This window comes from Aquila chrysaetos, chromosome 6, assembly GCF_900496995.4.
Source record: "Aquila chrysaetos chrysaetos chromosome 6, bAquChr1.4, whole genome shotgun sequence".
Lineage (NCBI taxonomy): Eukaryota > Metazoa > Chordata > Aves > Accipitriformes > Accipitridae > Aquila > Aquila chrysaetos.
In genome coordinates, this window is record NC_044009.1 from 42,220,510 (window position 1) to 42,235,245 (window position 14,736).

The 14,736-nt window shown below is 45.2% G+C and overlaps 1 protein-coding gene across 14 annotated transcripts in view; it reads left to right on the forward strand.

Moving 5' to 3' along the window:
• Positions 1-14,736, forward strand: part of KALRN (kalirin RhoGEF kinase) — a 532,819-nt gene that overhangs the window by 160,901 nt on the left and 357,182 nt on the right. For all 14 annotated transcript variants that reach the window (XR_005932657.1, XR_005932658.1, XR_005932659.1 and 11 more), the window contains exon 2: positions 8,539-8,613. Coding sequence is in view for 11 of the 14 variants with exons in the window: in XM_030018367.2 (XP_029874227.2) it covers positions 8,539-8,613 (75 nt within the window). In the remaining 3 variants the exon portion in view is untranslated. The remainder of the gene's footprint in view (positions 1-8,538; positions 8,614-14,736) is intronic.

Sequence of the window (14,736 nt, forward strand, 5' to 3'; positions counted from 1 at the left end):
AAAGGAAATTATTCTAACCTACAGAATTTAACAGAGGATGAGACCTTGGGTACCCAACCTCTACAACTTCACAGAGGACTTGTATCCTTCCTACAGGAATCCATCAGCAAGTCGAAAGTTTTTACAGGGTTATAAAATTCTGAGGAATGTTTCCATAAGGAATCCAATTGTAATTGAGAGGCGAGTGAAATGAAAAGAAAATATTCATGCACACTAGGCTTGGGTAGAAACCATGACCATACTTAAAATGTGACTTCGGATTGCAAATGGCCCATAGCTCTATTAACACCATAAAAGACTGTTGCATCTGGGTGGTCACTGATGTGTAGTGCAATCTACAGCAAGACACTTAATGACTAAAAGCTCAAGGTGCTGAATGCACTCATTTCCCTCTGGGGCAGCACATCCATCCCTTGAACACTTAAGAAATAAAACACAGGATTTTGTGTCAGATCACCAAATTTTTCCAGTTCTCCTAATGTCTCCCTTTCCTGCCCAAAAAGTCCTTTCTGTGATCACCAGAGCAAGTCTTTCCTACTGTTGGTGCCTCATTTTTGCCAATCTATAAAAGTACACTGCAACAGTTCTCTGCCTCAGAAAGTTTTTTTGAGACAAAATTAATTCATGTTCATAAGGTGCTTTTGAGGTCTGCGGACCTGCCTGTGCTTTACTAATGTAGGCAGTCATTATTTCTGTTCTGTAGAGAGGAAAACCAAGATCTAGTGCAGTTAAAACAGCTTGTTCAGGATCACAAAGCAATTTAGGAGCAGAACCACAAATACAGCCAAGTCTTTTGACTAGCAGTCAGTTGTGCTATCCACAGGGCTACCTATAATGTCTAATTATTTTTCTAAGGGTAGGAACTGAAGGATCTCACCCTGATTGCAAAGTCCTGATGAAAATAAAATGGAAATGCGTAAAAGATTGACTCACAGTCATTGCATTCTCTTAGCATCTCTGTTAGTGTATGTTTAAAATGAAATGAATAAAATCCCCCATGGATGGAGGTGAAGTAGAGCCTTTGCCGCAGATTGTGCATTAATTTGGTATCCTTCTGATGCTTTGAATGGTTTTGTGCCATGTATGAAAAGGCAAAGCCTGGCTGTTGGCTTAGGTGGGATGCACAGGGTGCGATGTTTTAGACTTCAGATGCTGAGCACAACTTATTAGAGGCCACATGTGCACAGAGGCTAATGAATTTGCATGCTTGCTGCAAGCGGCTGTATCTTTCTTGAAGCCTTGCCTATTCTTTGGCATGCTTTCAAGCTGAGGCTACTGTTTAAATGTGTGGACATTCAAAGGCTGTGCTGGGAGGCTCGATGCTGCCAAGTACCTCGTGGAAGGAATAACAATCTCAGCAATTAGCAAGCTCCCCCAAACCCCAGCCCTGCCTCTCTCAGTGTTACAGGCAGGGGAGGGAAGGGGGCTGTGCTGGCAGTGACTGTCCCTTTGCAGGGACACAAGCAGTGGGAAATCAGAAGGACCGACCTGTCAGTGTTGAGGGGACAGAAAAGCAGCTGGACCTCTGACAAGCAGTGGCAAGACTTGGAAGCAGAGGCAGTAGTATTGTCACCCAATAGCTGTGACCAGAAGGATGTGCCAGTAGGCAGTAGTGGTGTATAATTAATAAAAGGAAGGACAGAATAACAAAGCACAGAGAAAATAATGTCTTGGACTGAGCATAACTATTACATATAAAAGCAATATTCATCTTTTCATTTTCAAATAAATGCAGCAATGTAATGAGTATAACTTTGTCTCAGCTGGGATAAAGTGCTTAGTACGTGGTGCAGTGGGATTAGTCTTTTGTGCAGACCATCTATGTGGTGTCCATGGTTCTTGCAACTTTTGACGCTATGGCGTGGGTCTGTGTGTCAGTCTGCACACTAGATCTGGTGGCATAAAAACACTTACTCCATACAAGACTAACAGGAGTACTAGATATCAGATTCACAGCAGATTTGTGGTTGGATCCTCGATGAGGTACCTGTAACCCACTTTGCATACCTATATGTCTATAATCCTGTGTTTATACATACTTACATGTGCAGAAATAAGTAGACTTCAGCCACAAGCTTAAATGCTATGTGGGTCTTTAGTTATATAGCAGGAAAGCCATCACAAGTCTACGAAGGGCTCAGGGATTATTTACATTTCTACTGTAGAGCTGAAAGCAAGCTCTAGCCCTGGCTCTGCATGGGGTGAGAAACACAGCCAATGTTAGCAGTGCTTCCAGGGAAAATATCGGCAATGTCCATGTTAGCTTTTGCTGGTCTTTCCAGATGAGTGTTGCATGCTGTGGCCATGCTTACTGCTCAAGGTATGTTGAATGCAGTCTGTTCACTGTACTCGTTCGTTTAGGAAGGGTGAACATGTCAGGACCACCAGGTGAGAAGTTCTTGCTTGAGAAAGCAAACCGAGGATGGAGGGGGACAGTCACCATCCTTGCCCCAGGGCTATGGTGCTAGTCCAACCTGCCTTTTACCCTGTCCCTGCCACACTCTGACCTGCAGTCCTAGGACTATAAATGCTTCCTGTGAGACCAGGTATTACTTTTTATTGGCTATTAAGGAGAATAATAACCTTTGTTAGTGAAATATATAGCTCTGGGTTAATCTTCAATAATAGTTGGTAATGATATTTACAGATTAATTTTGTATTTCTTCTGGCTGGTGCTGCCTTTAGCTTCAATTCAATTCAGTCGGTCCTTCCTTCCATCTGTCCTTCCTTCCTTCCTTCCTTCCTTCCTCTGTGAAGTCAAAACCTGCCCTTCTGCTGTCTGCAGTGGGGAAGTGTGGCAAGAGAACCTTGCAGGCTCCTGGGGGGGTCAGGGCACTAAAATACTCTTTCTTTGCATCAGGGATCAGGCTGTTGTCCACAGAAGAGCGATCGGCAGATGCAGAGTGTCCAGCCCCATTTATCTCTGCCAGATGGTGCTAAAATGCTAGTCAGGAGCACATGTTGCTTCTATTCAACCAAATGGTTGTGCCACGCTGTGGCCTCTCTGCCTCTGAACCAATGAGCCTCAGCGAGCAAAATCCCAGCGGCAAAGGCCCCGGCAGCCCTCAGCTAAGCCCCTCTCCATGGCTTATAGAAAATCAGAGAAATCAAACTAGGAAGGCTCACAGCCCTGCAGGGACAGACAATAGTGTGCAGGAAAGGGAGGAAGGGGTTAAATAGGGTTTAGCACACGCAAAAAGTAAATATTTGAGGCCGAAAAGTAGAAAGAAAGAACAATGGAGAGAGAAGGACAGGAGGAGGAAGCAAGAAGTGTACAGAGAAGAAAAAGGAGGATTATATTCTACCAGAAAACAAAGGGATGGTTGTATGAGAAAGGCATTGGGGAAGCATTGGGGAAATGAGGGTTCAGCTCACCGCAAACTTTCTGTCTGACTCTGGACAAGTCAATCTCTCTGTGTCTCAGTTTGCAAAGGCTACATTGGGAATAATAAAGTCTCCTTTGTTCTGCCTCTCTGTGCTCACATCAGACGTCCCTTCTGTTTGTATGTTGTAGAAAGCCAAGATGCTACTGTACTGCAAACAAAAATAAAATCCAGTGAGACTTTGAGGGGGGAAAAAAAAAAAAGAGGTAGGAAGGTAAATAGGCTATGATAAAGCTAGGAGACAACTGCTCCAAAAACCAGGGGTGGGGGAGGAAAGAAATACAGGGGAGGCCAGGGGAGGCCGCTACTGAGGGAAGAGGAAAGAAACAATGTGGACCAGATTAATCCTACTGTTGCCTCCTGGACTCCAGTAGAGTTCCTCAAGGAATGGGTTTAGCCCAAGGAGTTCAGTTTTGTTTGGTTAAAGAAACTTCATGCCAAAGTTTTTAAATAGTCAAATCTGTTCTGAGAACTAGGAGAATGTGGGCTGCCTTTCCTGAAACATTGCATGGGACTTGGGATGAACAACTCCCGCTGAAGGCATCAGGAGCCAAGTGATTAAGCCCCATGCAGTGCTCTGACAGGAGGCCGCCTTCTTGCCTACGCATACTTTTTTTAAGTATAGAAAGTATTTCCATATTTCCAGCAGCTGATCTTTATTTGAAGCCAAGAGCTGCATTTTTCAGATTAGAACTGAAGCTTTTCTAGGAAAAGCCATTCTGAAGCAGACCGTTGGTCCAGCTAGCCCAAGACAGTGTCTCCAACAGAGGCCCTGCACTCTGCTTAGCAAAAGAAATCCTAAAGCCTGCAGGATTCTCTCCGGGGATAATTTATATTTCACTCCAAGAGTTAGAGTTTGGCTTTCACTCCAAAGTCTGTAGACTTATATTCTTTCCAAAACTCTTGCTTATTTTATTAATCTTTACAGTTCCCTAGAGATGTTTGTTGTTTGCAGATCTCTAACCTGTTTGGGAAGCCCCTTGAGCTGCTGACCTCCGCACCCTGCGGCAGCGAGATCCCCAGGCCAACTGGGGCATTTGTGCAGGTAGAAAGGAATTTTCTTTTCTCAATTTCAGGTTTGCTGCATTTAACATGGAAGCATGCCTTAAGCTTCCCATCTCGCCCAGCTGACTTCTCATTACAGCATCTCACCTAAAACTGTGAGCTGCTTCTGCCGTGCAGGGAATCCCTGCTAGGAGACAGGCTGTGCATGTGCGATGCTGTTCTGCCCTGAAACGTGACTCAGCCATGCTGAGGATCCACTTTTTTTAATTTTTCAGTGCTTCCAAGTTTACAAGAATAGTTTATTCTGTCAGCTGCTCCTGCAGGCACAGTGTGTTTTCTTCTCATGTCACTGGAGTAATAAAATTTTGTGGATAGTCATAGTGTCCCTGCTACATGGATAGCCAGGATGTGATAAAGGTGTGAGGGGCTGCAGGGTGACTGGAACATGGCACCGTGCTCTCTGTGCCTCTCTTTTGGTAAAGAGGTGATTGCAGTGCTTAAGCTTCTTTGCAGACTATGGTGAGACTTGCAGGTAGAAGGGCAAGAGGGACACTGTTGTGTAGTCCCATGCTTATGGTGATGGTGAACCAGCAAACCAGTGCATGGACAATGGGCAGGATGGCTCACTGTTCAGCCTGCCCTTCTTTCATCCATCTGTCCTTCTTTGTCCTTCTGCCACAGAAGGGCTCGGGTCTTACAGGGGTAGGAGAGAGGTGTAGGGCAGGATACAAAGTACAGCCTTTGTCATCATCTAGTAATGAACTGGCTAGATGGTTGTATACCCGGGGCTCTGCGGCAAAAATTAGATGGTGCTATGCAGACATGGCTTCGGATCCAGCACGCAAACAAACAAAACAAATGTATTAGAAACAGCTGGGGAATAGGATGAAAATGAGCATTATTAGGGGTATGCTTATAATAACTTATGAACTGGGGAATGCATCATTGCTGCGCTGGGCCCTCCTGGAGACAGATTTGCTGTTGCTTTTGGAGCCCTTATTACAGCCATTGGTTTTCCCATTTATGCATCCCTTCCCCTAGCCCTTGTGGAAAACCTGACAGCATGCTCTGAGATGTAGCTGCTAACGCGAGGATTTTGTCAGGAGCTGGAGTGACCTCTGAAAGCAGTGGCCATGGCCTCATCTGTGGGTCACAAACTGCTGCTTGGGTGAGCACGTACATTACCCAGAGTGAGGGCATTGCTTTAGGCATTGATCTCCCTTCAGACGTTTCCTCCCTCATCCCAAGGGAAGTTTTGCAGCTCTTGGGAGTTTTTGTCGATTCCCTGGCTGTAGGATGGGCTCAGAGTTTTCTAATTCATTAATCTTTTTGGAGCATGACTGACCTGTCCTGGGGGATACTGAGAAAGGTAAAAACACCTGCTGGCAGCATTGTCCTCATTTGTGTCTTTTATTGCCTCTCCTGTGCAGTCAGGACATCGGGGCTGTTAGCAGTGAACCCCTTGCCTGCAGCCTGCCCTGCTGCAGCTCAGGAGGTGACCATCTTTAAAAGTCATAAATTTTTCTCCTGGTCTCTGTGCATATTACCTCTGTGAGATGCAGCCCTTCCTTGTGGGAGAGTGTTTGAAATTCAGCCCTCAGTACAGTGGGCTCTTGCTAAGAAGTCATTATTGTGTGTTTTACATACACGAATACTGCACCCACTGACATTTTTTTGGTAACGTTCATAGAATCATAGAATCATTTAGGTTGGAAAAGACCTTCAAGATCATCGAGTCCAACCATTAACCAAGCCCACTAAACCATGTCCTGAAGTACCCTGTCCACTCGCTTTTTGAATACCCCCAGGGATGGTGACTCAACCACTTCCCTGGGCAGCCCGTTCCAACGTTTGACAACCCTCTCAGTAAAAAAATTTTTCCTAATACCTAACCTAAATCTCCCTTGCCTCAACTTGAGGCCATTTCCTCTTGTCCTATCTCCAGCCACCTGACAGAAGAGACCAGCACCCACCTCACTACAACCCCCTTCACTAAGACTTCAGTTGTATAATGTCTACTGCACAGTTAAGTGCCTAAGTATTGGCTTTGCTGTTTCCCTGACAAATTTAACAAATATTGGCCAAAACTCAACTTGCATGGACTCTGCTGATCTTGCAGCTGGAGAAATTTGGCCCAGTACTCCGCTTCAGTGTCTTTGAGCCATCGTGAAGTGTCTAGCATGTTGGCTGTTGTTGTTTGCTTCACGGTTGGATGAGATGCTTATATACAAAGCTGCTTAAATTCCAAATATTGCCTGTGGCTGAACGGTTCCTACCTTTGATGTGAGCTAGCCACAGCCTGGGATCTGAGAGGTTATTCCTGTTAAGAGGGTAAGTTATTATCAAAGTCTCCTATATTTAACAGAGTGCACAAAGCTCTGCTTACTCAAACACAGAAAGAGTTCAGCAACCAGAACTAGTTTCCCTGGTCCCAAAACACTTTACTGATACAAAGCACTCTTTAGGGATCTCTCAGGACCATGCTCCTATGCCTGTTCAGATTTCAGTTACATTGGTCTTGGCCTTGCATTGAATTACCTCACTCCTTTGTGTGCTGATTTTCACAAGCGTAGGCTCAGCTGGTGAGCTTGCTTGTCTTCTGGAGCTGAGTGTTGCAGAGGTGACACCTGAGAGCACGTGGAGACTTAGAGAGGTAGTTGTAGCCATCGGTCACCGGTGAGGGATGTATTTGCATGTAAAAGACAGTCTTGTTGCACAAGCTGACTGTGAATGGCAAATGCTACCTCATTTGCCATTAACAGTAACTCAACCATAGTAATAACAATACTTGTAGGTACGCAGGTTCAGCTGCGGGTGAAAATGGCTGTTATCGTCTTCATCCTGTCTGTTCCATATGTCTGCGTGGATTGAACCACTGTACCTTTGCAGGCTGCATGATGCAAGAAATAGATGACAATATATAGGGGGGGCTTTTATCCCCATTCCCACTTTCAGACCCAGATGGTCAGGTGTCATCTGCTGTGTTCAACAAGGAAGGTGTGATGGCTGGAACAATGTTGCCAGTCAAGAAAGCTGCTTTGTGAGAAGACTCTCTTGCCCTGGTACCATCTCAGAAGAATGGTGGTTGCTGCCTGCCTGTGAAAGGCAGAAAGTAAAAATACAGGGTTTCAAATGTGTTGTACTCTTTGATGAACTGGAATAGCTTTAAGGCCATATTGAAGATCGCTTGTCGTGATGGGTATTCACTACCCAGTGATGGATGAGTTATTTTTCAGAGCAACTGCAAAGATGTCCTTCAAACCCACCTTTTGTTTTGTAATAGTCCTGATGGAATAGCAGTGTCTGGCTTGCTGTGGGGTGATCCGTTACTGCTGGTCTTTTTCAAAGCAGAAACATGCTGCTGGTGGCTGAAACCATTGTCAGTTCTTTTGCTAAGGCTTCCAGTAGAGTAAAAATCTGGGATTTCTTTGGTGAACTTTCAGGAGATGTGAAATAATTTGGCACTGCGGGGAAGGCAAATGGTCTGTGCAGGTATATTTAACATGTAATCAAACAGTATGAATTACATGAGGATGCACTGTGGCTTCAAACCACTCCTTCCCCAGGAAAAACTTTGGCTGGCTTGTAAGGAGCATGTCCTCCCTCTGAGTGCGGTCCCCACCTTGAGCCATTCCATCTCCAGCTGTGCTGCGCAGAGCAGAAAGGGGGGAAGGGGAAGAGCCTTTTTTAAGCCAGCCCCTGTGCAAATCTGTCTCCAGGACTGCTGCTAAATGGGTGTGTATGTGCTGTAATGTTCCTTGCAATTTTGCCTGGACTATGCCCAAAACAGTGAAAGGAGAAGTCTCCTGGCTTGGTGTGCAAGCTGGGCATCTCCCAGGCTTGACAGTACGGTCTGTGAAAAAGGCAGTGGGGATAAATCTGGTTACTTGGTGGGAAATTTGTTACCCTTTCAGAACTTCTGAAGGATAAAGTGATGAGCTGATTTCTCTTGTGTTTTCTTATTACAAATATATCTCTATTGATGCTAATGTTGCTTGTGTATCAGCCATTAGGGTCTGATTCTTGGTGCTTTTATGTCATTTATAGACTTTCTCCTGTCTGATTTAGAGAAGCATGGAGTGTCTGTGAAGCTGGGAGCAAGGACATGCTCTCTTCTAATGTGGCTTTCCTGTCTTCCTCTATTTTGCAGGTTCTTTTCGAAATGATGGTTTAAAAGCTGCTGATGTCCTTCCTATACTGAAGGAGAAAGTGGCCTTCGTGTCAGGTGAGCACATCTTTTCTGGATCCCTCCAGCCCAGCATGAGCACTGTCTGCTGCGTCCTGGTCCTTATGGTGCTGCAGAGTCACGAGGGACCAGTTTCATGTTTGGACTTGGTAGTATTTAAATTAGCTCTTCTGCTAAGAAACGGGCTGTATGTGGAACAGGGCTATCCAGTAATACTCAGTGTGTTGGAATCTGGCCCATGTTGATTTTCTTCATATTCTGAGAAACAGTAAATAGGCAGCACAGGTGGGATGAAATGCATCTTCTCAGCTCCAGCCCAGACCTGTGCCGTCTCAGCCTTCAGGACAGTTCAGGGATCCTGCTTTGGGTTCAAGGTCAGCAAATAGCATTAATTCCTGTTTGTAGGAGGCACTCAGACCTGTAAATCACTGGTGTTTCATTTGCAATCCTAATCAACTTGCAGTTAAAAGTACCATTGATGCTGCATTTACATAATAGCTCAGATGCTCAAAGATCTCCTGCCATCCTGTACAAAGATTTAGAGCCTTCATTCAGGAGACAAATCGCGAGGACCTGGGGGTGGATGAGGACGAGACTGTATGGAAAAGGCTTTGAGAATGGCTTGGATGATATTGTTTCTGGCGTGAATTACAGCTTGTCAGGGAGAGGGGGAAGAGAAAGTCTGAAGCGATCATAATCTTGTATGAAGTCACTCAAATTGGCAGCATAAAACCGTGTTATTTCCAGTGCCAGCATTTCTGATGATTGCAAACCATTCAGGCTGCTTTTGGTCATCTCCCCTGTTGCAATGAGAAAACCTGCATCAAAAATAGCCTGCCCCCTTGTTTGCAGTCTTTGCTTTTTGTTTCCTTCATCTCCGCAGTAATGCTGACTGCAGAGGGGAGGAGAGTAGCAGCGAGGCCGTTAGGTGCCTGGACTCTTCCTCGCTGGCTCTCCCCCCGGGTGCTGGAGTGGGGCCCGTGAGGATGGGGCTGGTCACCCTGCCGAGCCATGGAGATGCCTGGCCAGGCAGGAAAAGCTTTCACCTTTACTAGTAGTTGGTGTGAGATGTCTTCCTTTGTAGCAACAGGTAAATGGTCCAGGGATCACAAGTCCAGCAGTGACTTGGGCAAACCATTTGTGGCTCTATAAACCCTGAACTTTCTGACCAACAACATGAAAATCAAAGGCTTTGAGAGAAGTTTATGAGACACCAAGAGCCTCGTGTGAAAACCCAAGACTATCCCAACAGTACTCGCGTGCAGGACTACTTTACCTCGCACTGTTGTCTCATTCTGAATGTCCTGAAATGTTTTATGTGGTTGTTGTCTTTCACTGCTCCAAAGAGAGGAGCATAGTCATAAAAACACAGCATACCTGCAGACTTGTTTGCAACACAAAGCTGAACTGGGTGCTCTAGGGAAGTGAAAGGGAGGAATTTATGCATGGACCATACTGGAATTGAGTTCTTGGCTCCTGCTGTTGCTTCGCATGGAAATGACTGCAGGATCATGTGGTAATTCATGGAATATTTAATAATGACAACCTGTCTGGATCGTTTATATAGTCCCTTCCACTGACAGTGCCTGTGTTCAGCTCTGAGCCAGAGGGTCTCACACCAAATCATCAGCTCATTAGACGCTGTCCTGGGCCAAGCTTGCCTTCTGGGGGGGCGTTAAACAAGCAGCGCCAACACGATCCCCCAGGGTTTCGTGCCGTGATCTGCTGCAGGCAAGGGACAGCTCATTCTTCGTACACTCACCAGCCTCCAGACTTGTATCTGCTCAAAATGTGCCTGTTCCTGACACAGCTAGCTAGATAGCAGTCCTAGGATTTACACCTCCTCTCCATTGTCTCCAAACACGACGACTATGGGCAACAATTGTCTGGGGCCTTTGCAGATAGAATGCTCTGAGCTGCTAGTGTCTTATTGCAGCAGTCCCAGCATCACCCTCCAGCCCAGAGTTTAAGTACTGCCCAGTCTTCCCCTGGGTTGTTGTAATAAATCAGATTAAGAAAAGGATTTGAGCACTTCAACTGATGGCTAGGCTCTTTTTAATTAAAATGGAATAACTTCCTAGAGTATGCTTTGAGCACAGAAGAGAAAATGTTTGCCAAATAGAAAAATCAAATAGCTGGACTTTGCAAGATAGAAAAAAAAAATAAAATTGTTCTGTAGTTAGCATAGACTCTGGGAGCACATTGCATTTTTAATCAGGCTTCCTCGAGGAAAAAGAGTTTTATTGAATCTTCTTCAGAGTTTTATACTACAGTTAATTTTAACGATAACAGTACAGTAAAGTTGTCAAGGGGTTTCTCCTTACACAAGCAGAATTGATCAGCACACGCAAAAAAATCTCAGCTGAACATCTCAGTTACACAGTTTATTTCTTTTCTCATCTGCTGTGGCTCACCACCTTGTTTTTTTAGTCCGTGATTCAACAGGAAAGCTGCAGAGAACAAACAAGCTCCTTCAGGCAGGGGCTATACTATGTGTTTCAGGATGCTCCACACCTGGACCATGCAGAGCAGCAGGGCAGAACAGGCAGGGAAGTGACACCGGCTGCCGCCTGCTCCAGAGCAGGCACAACAGGACCTGCCTGCACAGCCGTGTAATCTCAGAGGAGCACTCAAATTTTCAGAAGTGCACTTAATTTCGGAGTTGAAATGCAGCTCTAACTAGCTGGACATGCATTCATCCAACCTAAATGCCGTCTGGGGCTCTATGCCTGGCGCTTCCCCTCAGCTGGCTCAGCCGGCAGCGAGCAGCAGGCGCAGGGCTGCATCCGCATCCCTGCGCTGCGGGAGAGTTGAGAGGCGGATAATGTTGGGATTTTTTCCTGGAACTAGTTCTTGATTTCTTCCAGTGATCTCATGTATGAGCTAGACTGAACCCGAGAAAAGTTCATGTGCGTGTGTGGCTAAACAGCACCTGAAAATCCCATTCCAGCACTCATAAGCAGAGAGGTGGCCCGAGCAGTCGGGGGCGCGGCGCATCCTGGCCATCGCCGTCCGATTGCTGCCATCGCTGACCTCGTGGAAGCAGATTAAGCAGGGGATTGGCGGGAGGGAGGCTTTGGCCACCTGCTCGTTGCCTAAACCCTAATAAAATCTTGGCTTTGCCTGGGTGGTTCACCGTATTGCTTGCAGCACTGGAATGGCTTTGGGAACCACTAGGGAGTGAGCTACAGGCCAGAGACTGATTTTTGTATTCTGATGAGTGCAGAGGAGAGGAAATAAAACAGGTTGTAGATTATTTTAGGTAGTTTTTTTCAGTGAGAGGTGGTGAAATATTTTGGAAGCTGGGCTTGTAGTCTTTCCTAGGAAGCACAGATGCTGTAGAAGAGTGGTTTAACTTGGGATGTTGTTCAGCTGTTTGATTATATTTATCAGAGATTTTCTATTGATCAGTGCAATTCGGGAGGAAGCCTATGAGGCTCTCGGGAGAGGGAGGGGAGCGTGTTATCATGTCCCCTTCCCATGCATGGAGATTTTCATACACTTAGGTTATGAAAAGCTTGTTAGTTGACTAATGCCATGGGTCTCGCTGAAAGCATTTGCCCTTTCCCCACGTCCCACCCAGAAGAGTTTCTCAGGATCCTTCCCGGCACTTCCCATTCCCGGAGGGCTCAGAAGAGCAACAGCGCATGGGCTTACGCCTGTCACCCAGGTACCTTCCGCTCATCTGCCGACGCAGGAGTACAAAGGAGGAGGCTGGCCAGGTTTCTGAGAGGGTGATTGAGCATGGAGGAATCAACAGCAAAAGGCAGAAGGGTGCAATAAACTGGTGAGCTGCTGCAGCTGTGACAAGCAGAGCTCCCAATGTGCGTGCAGGAGGTTTTTCTGTGGACTTTGGGTAATAAAAGGCATGGGGCAGGGAGAAGTGGATGCGGTAACGGTTTGGCCATATCCATCCTTCAAAAGCCCACTGTCCCCAACCCTGCATGTCTCGGGAGCAGCCTTGGGAGCTGGGTCACAGCAATGTCTGAGCCTGGCTGAGAGCCTGGAGGAAAAACAGAGAGAGATTTCCCGAAAGGTCTTTAGAGGAAGAATTTCAGTGTAAATAGATCAGATCAACTTTTCAATTAGGTTTCACTAAATTTAGGCCAGCAGGGTGAATCAGAGGAAGGCTCAGAGAGGAAGACACTGACCTTCCCAAAAACTTGTCTGAAGACACCGCAGGTCACTTAGTGCCAGGGGTACATGGGACCACATGTGGAGGGGCATGTTGGTTTTTTTTTTCCGTGATGGATACGCTTCAATCTTCAGAGAAAGGGTTGAAATGCCGCAGGGCTCTCTGGGCACTGGAGGAGTTCAGATCCAGGTTTCAGGGGGTCTCAAACGCTGATTTGTGGACACTGGAATTTGTATTGGGTTGGGAATAGAACTAACCAAAATATTTAATATTGGAATGATGTAAACATTTTGTATTTGCACAAAAAGTTTTGATTTAAATTAAAAGTTTCCATTCTCCTCTTCCTCTGGAATGGAAATTTCAAATGAAACATCAGCATCGTTCTACATTTTGTTACAGAAAAATGTCTTCCATTTTATACCATTCCCTGATGTAGTTTGAAATGAACGGAAATTCCAAAAAGAGGAAATAGGCTATTAGAAAAACATAGCATTGCTTGATTATTGAATTTTGCTAGTGGTTCTGGGCCATCATGCTTTCATCTAGAATTTGCTGCTGCATCGATGCAGATTTTTCTTTGAAGAAGAAAACGAGGAAGTTTAAACTGTAAAGTTTCCAGGTCTTTTGATGAGGTCTGAGCCTGCCGCATTTTTTTGTTGTTGTTGTTTGTTCTTTTCCTTTTGTTTTTCAATAATATTAGGTCATTTTTGAGGATAGAGAAGAGCCTTTACCTATAGGGGCTGTTTAAATATCCTCATTGGGACTCTAAGGTTAAAGCAGAAAGCAAAATGTTTCCTGTGATTTCTGATTTCATTTACAGGTTGTAAATGTAGTGTGCAGAATCAGTTGCCATATTTCTTTCCATACATTTTAACTGTAGCCATGGACTAAATTAAATAATTTCTGTGGAGAATGTCTAGTCACTGCCAGCACTTACTGTCCTGGCGCTTGGACACTAGCAGCTTGCCAAGTTCCACCAATATCTCCTTAGAGCAGGGAGATTTCTCCTTTGTGTGCTTCCTTAATTAGCATGTGTGAGAGTAGTGATGCAACCTGTGCTGCCTTGTGGAGAAGCAGAAAGGTTCAAGTGCCATACAAAACTGGGCAAAAAATCAATGCAATCAAAATTTCTATCCAAAAAGACTCACAAGAACTTGTGGGATCACAAGTCATTGATTGGGTGTCATCCAAATGTGCTGGACTCTGACCACCTCCTGGTCGATGGGTCCCTGCATCCTGTCACATAGGTATAGCTTCTCAATTAATGATAGGGACTTTCAAAATAACAATAAGAGGAAGGAACTGAGCCTGTGAAGCAAGAAGGTCTGTATACATCCCATGCTGTTCCAGCTCACAGGGTTTTGTCGTCCTTAAAGACACAGTGAGCTCCATATATATCTCAGGAAGGGTCTTGTCTTCATTTATGCAGGCATTTGAGAGTTGTCCTTATATAGAAATCAAGGCTGGGAGCTTATAAATCAATATAAGGACCCAAGGAGGTGACTGTAGCACCTGAGATAATTAATACGATAACAACCAACCATTTTGGTCATTTTGCAGTAAGGTGTACTCTCCTGTCCCACTAATGAGACTTGTCACCTCTGAAAATTTCCTTATTTCTATGAAGGAGCTTTGGTTTGTAGGCTTATGTTTTTTTCCTAAGGAATCAATTTTAACTGACAAGAAGCACTGAAATTCACAACTGGACATCCTCTCTGTATTAGCAATGGTTGGGTTTTTTTAATACTTTTTTGTGGGAAAACATAGGCTATTTGAAATGGAAAACGTTGCTGGAATGTGCAACTTCAGAAACATTTTCATCTGCTAGCGTTTTCCAGCTCTAGACTGAATTTCTTCTTAAATCCAGGGCGGGGGAAAGACTTCCTAATAGCAGTTCCATGAGTCCAATAGCTCGAACTCTCCCCCGAACTTTCATTAATTTGCAGCATCCTCCACTTGGCTGTAGCTGTTGAGGACTTACCTGCTGGGGACGTGGCAAACCTGAACAGCCAGTTATATTAAATCAG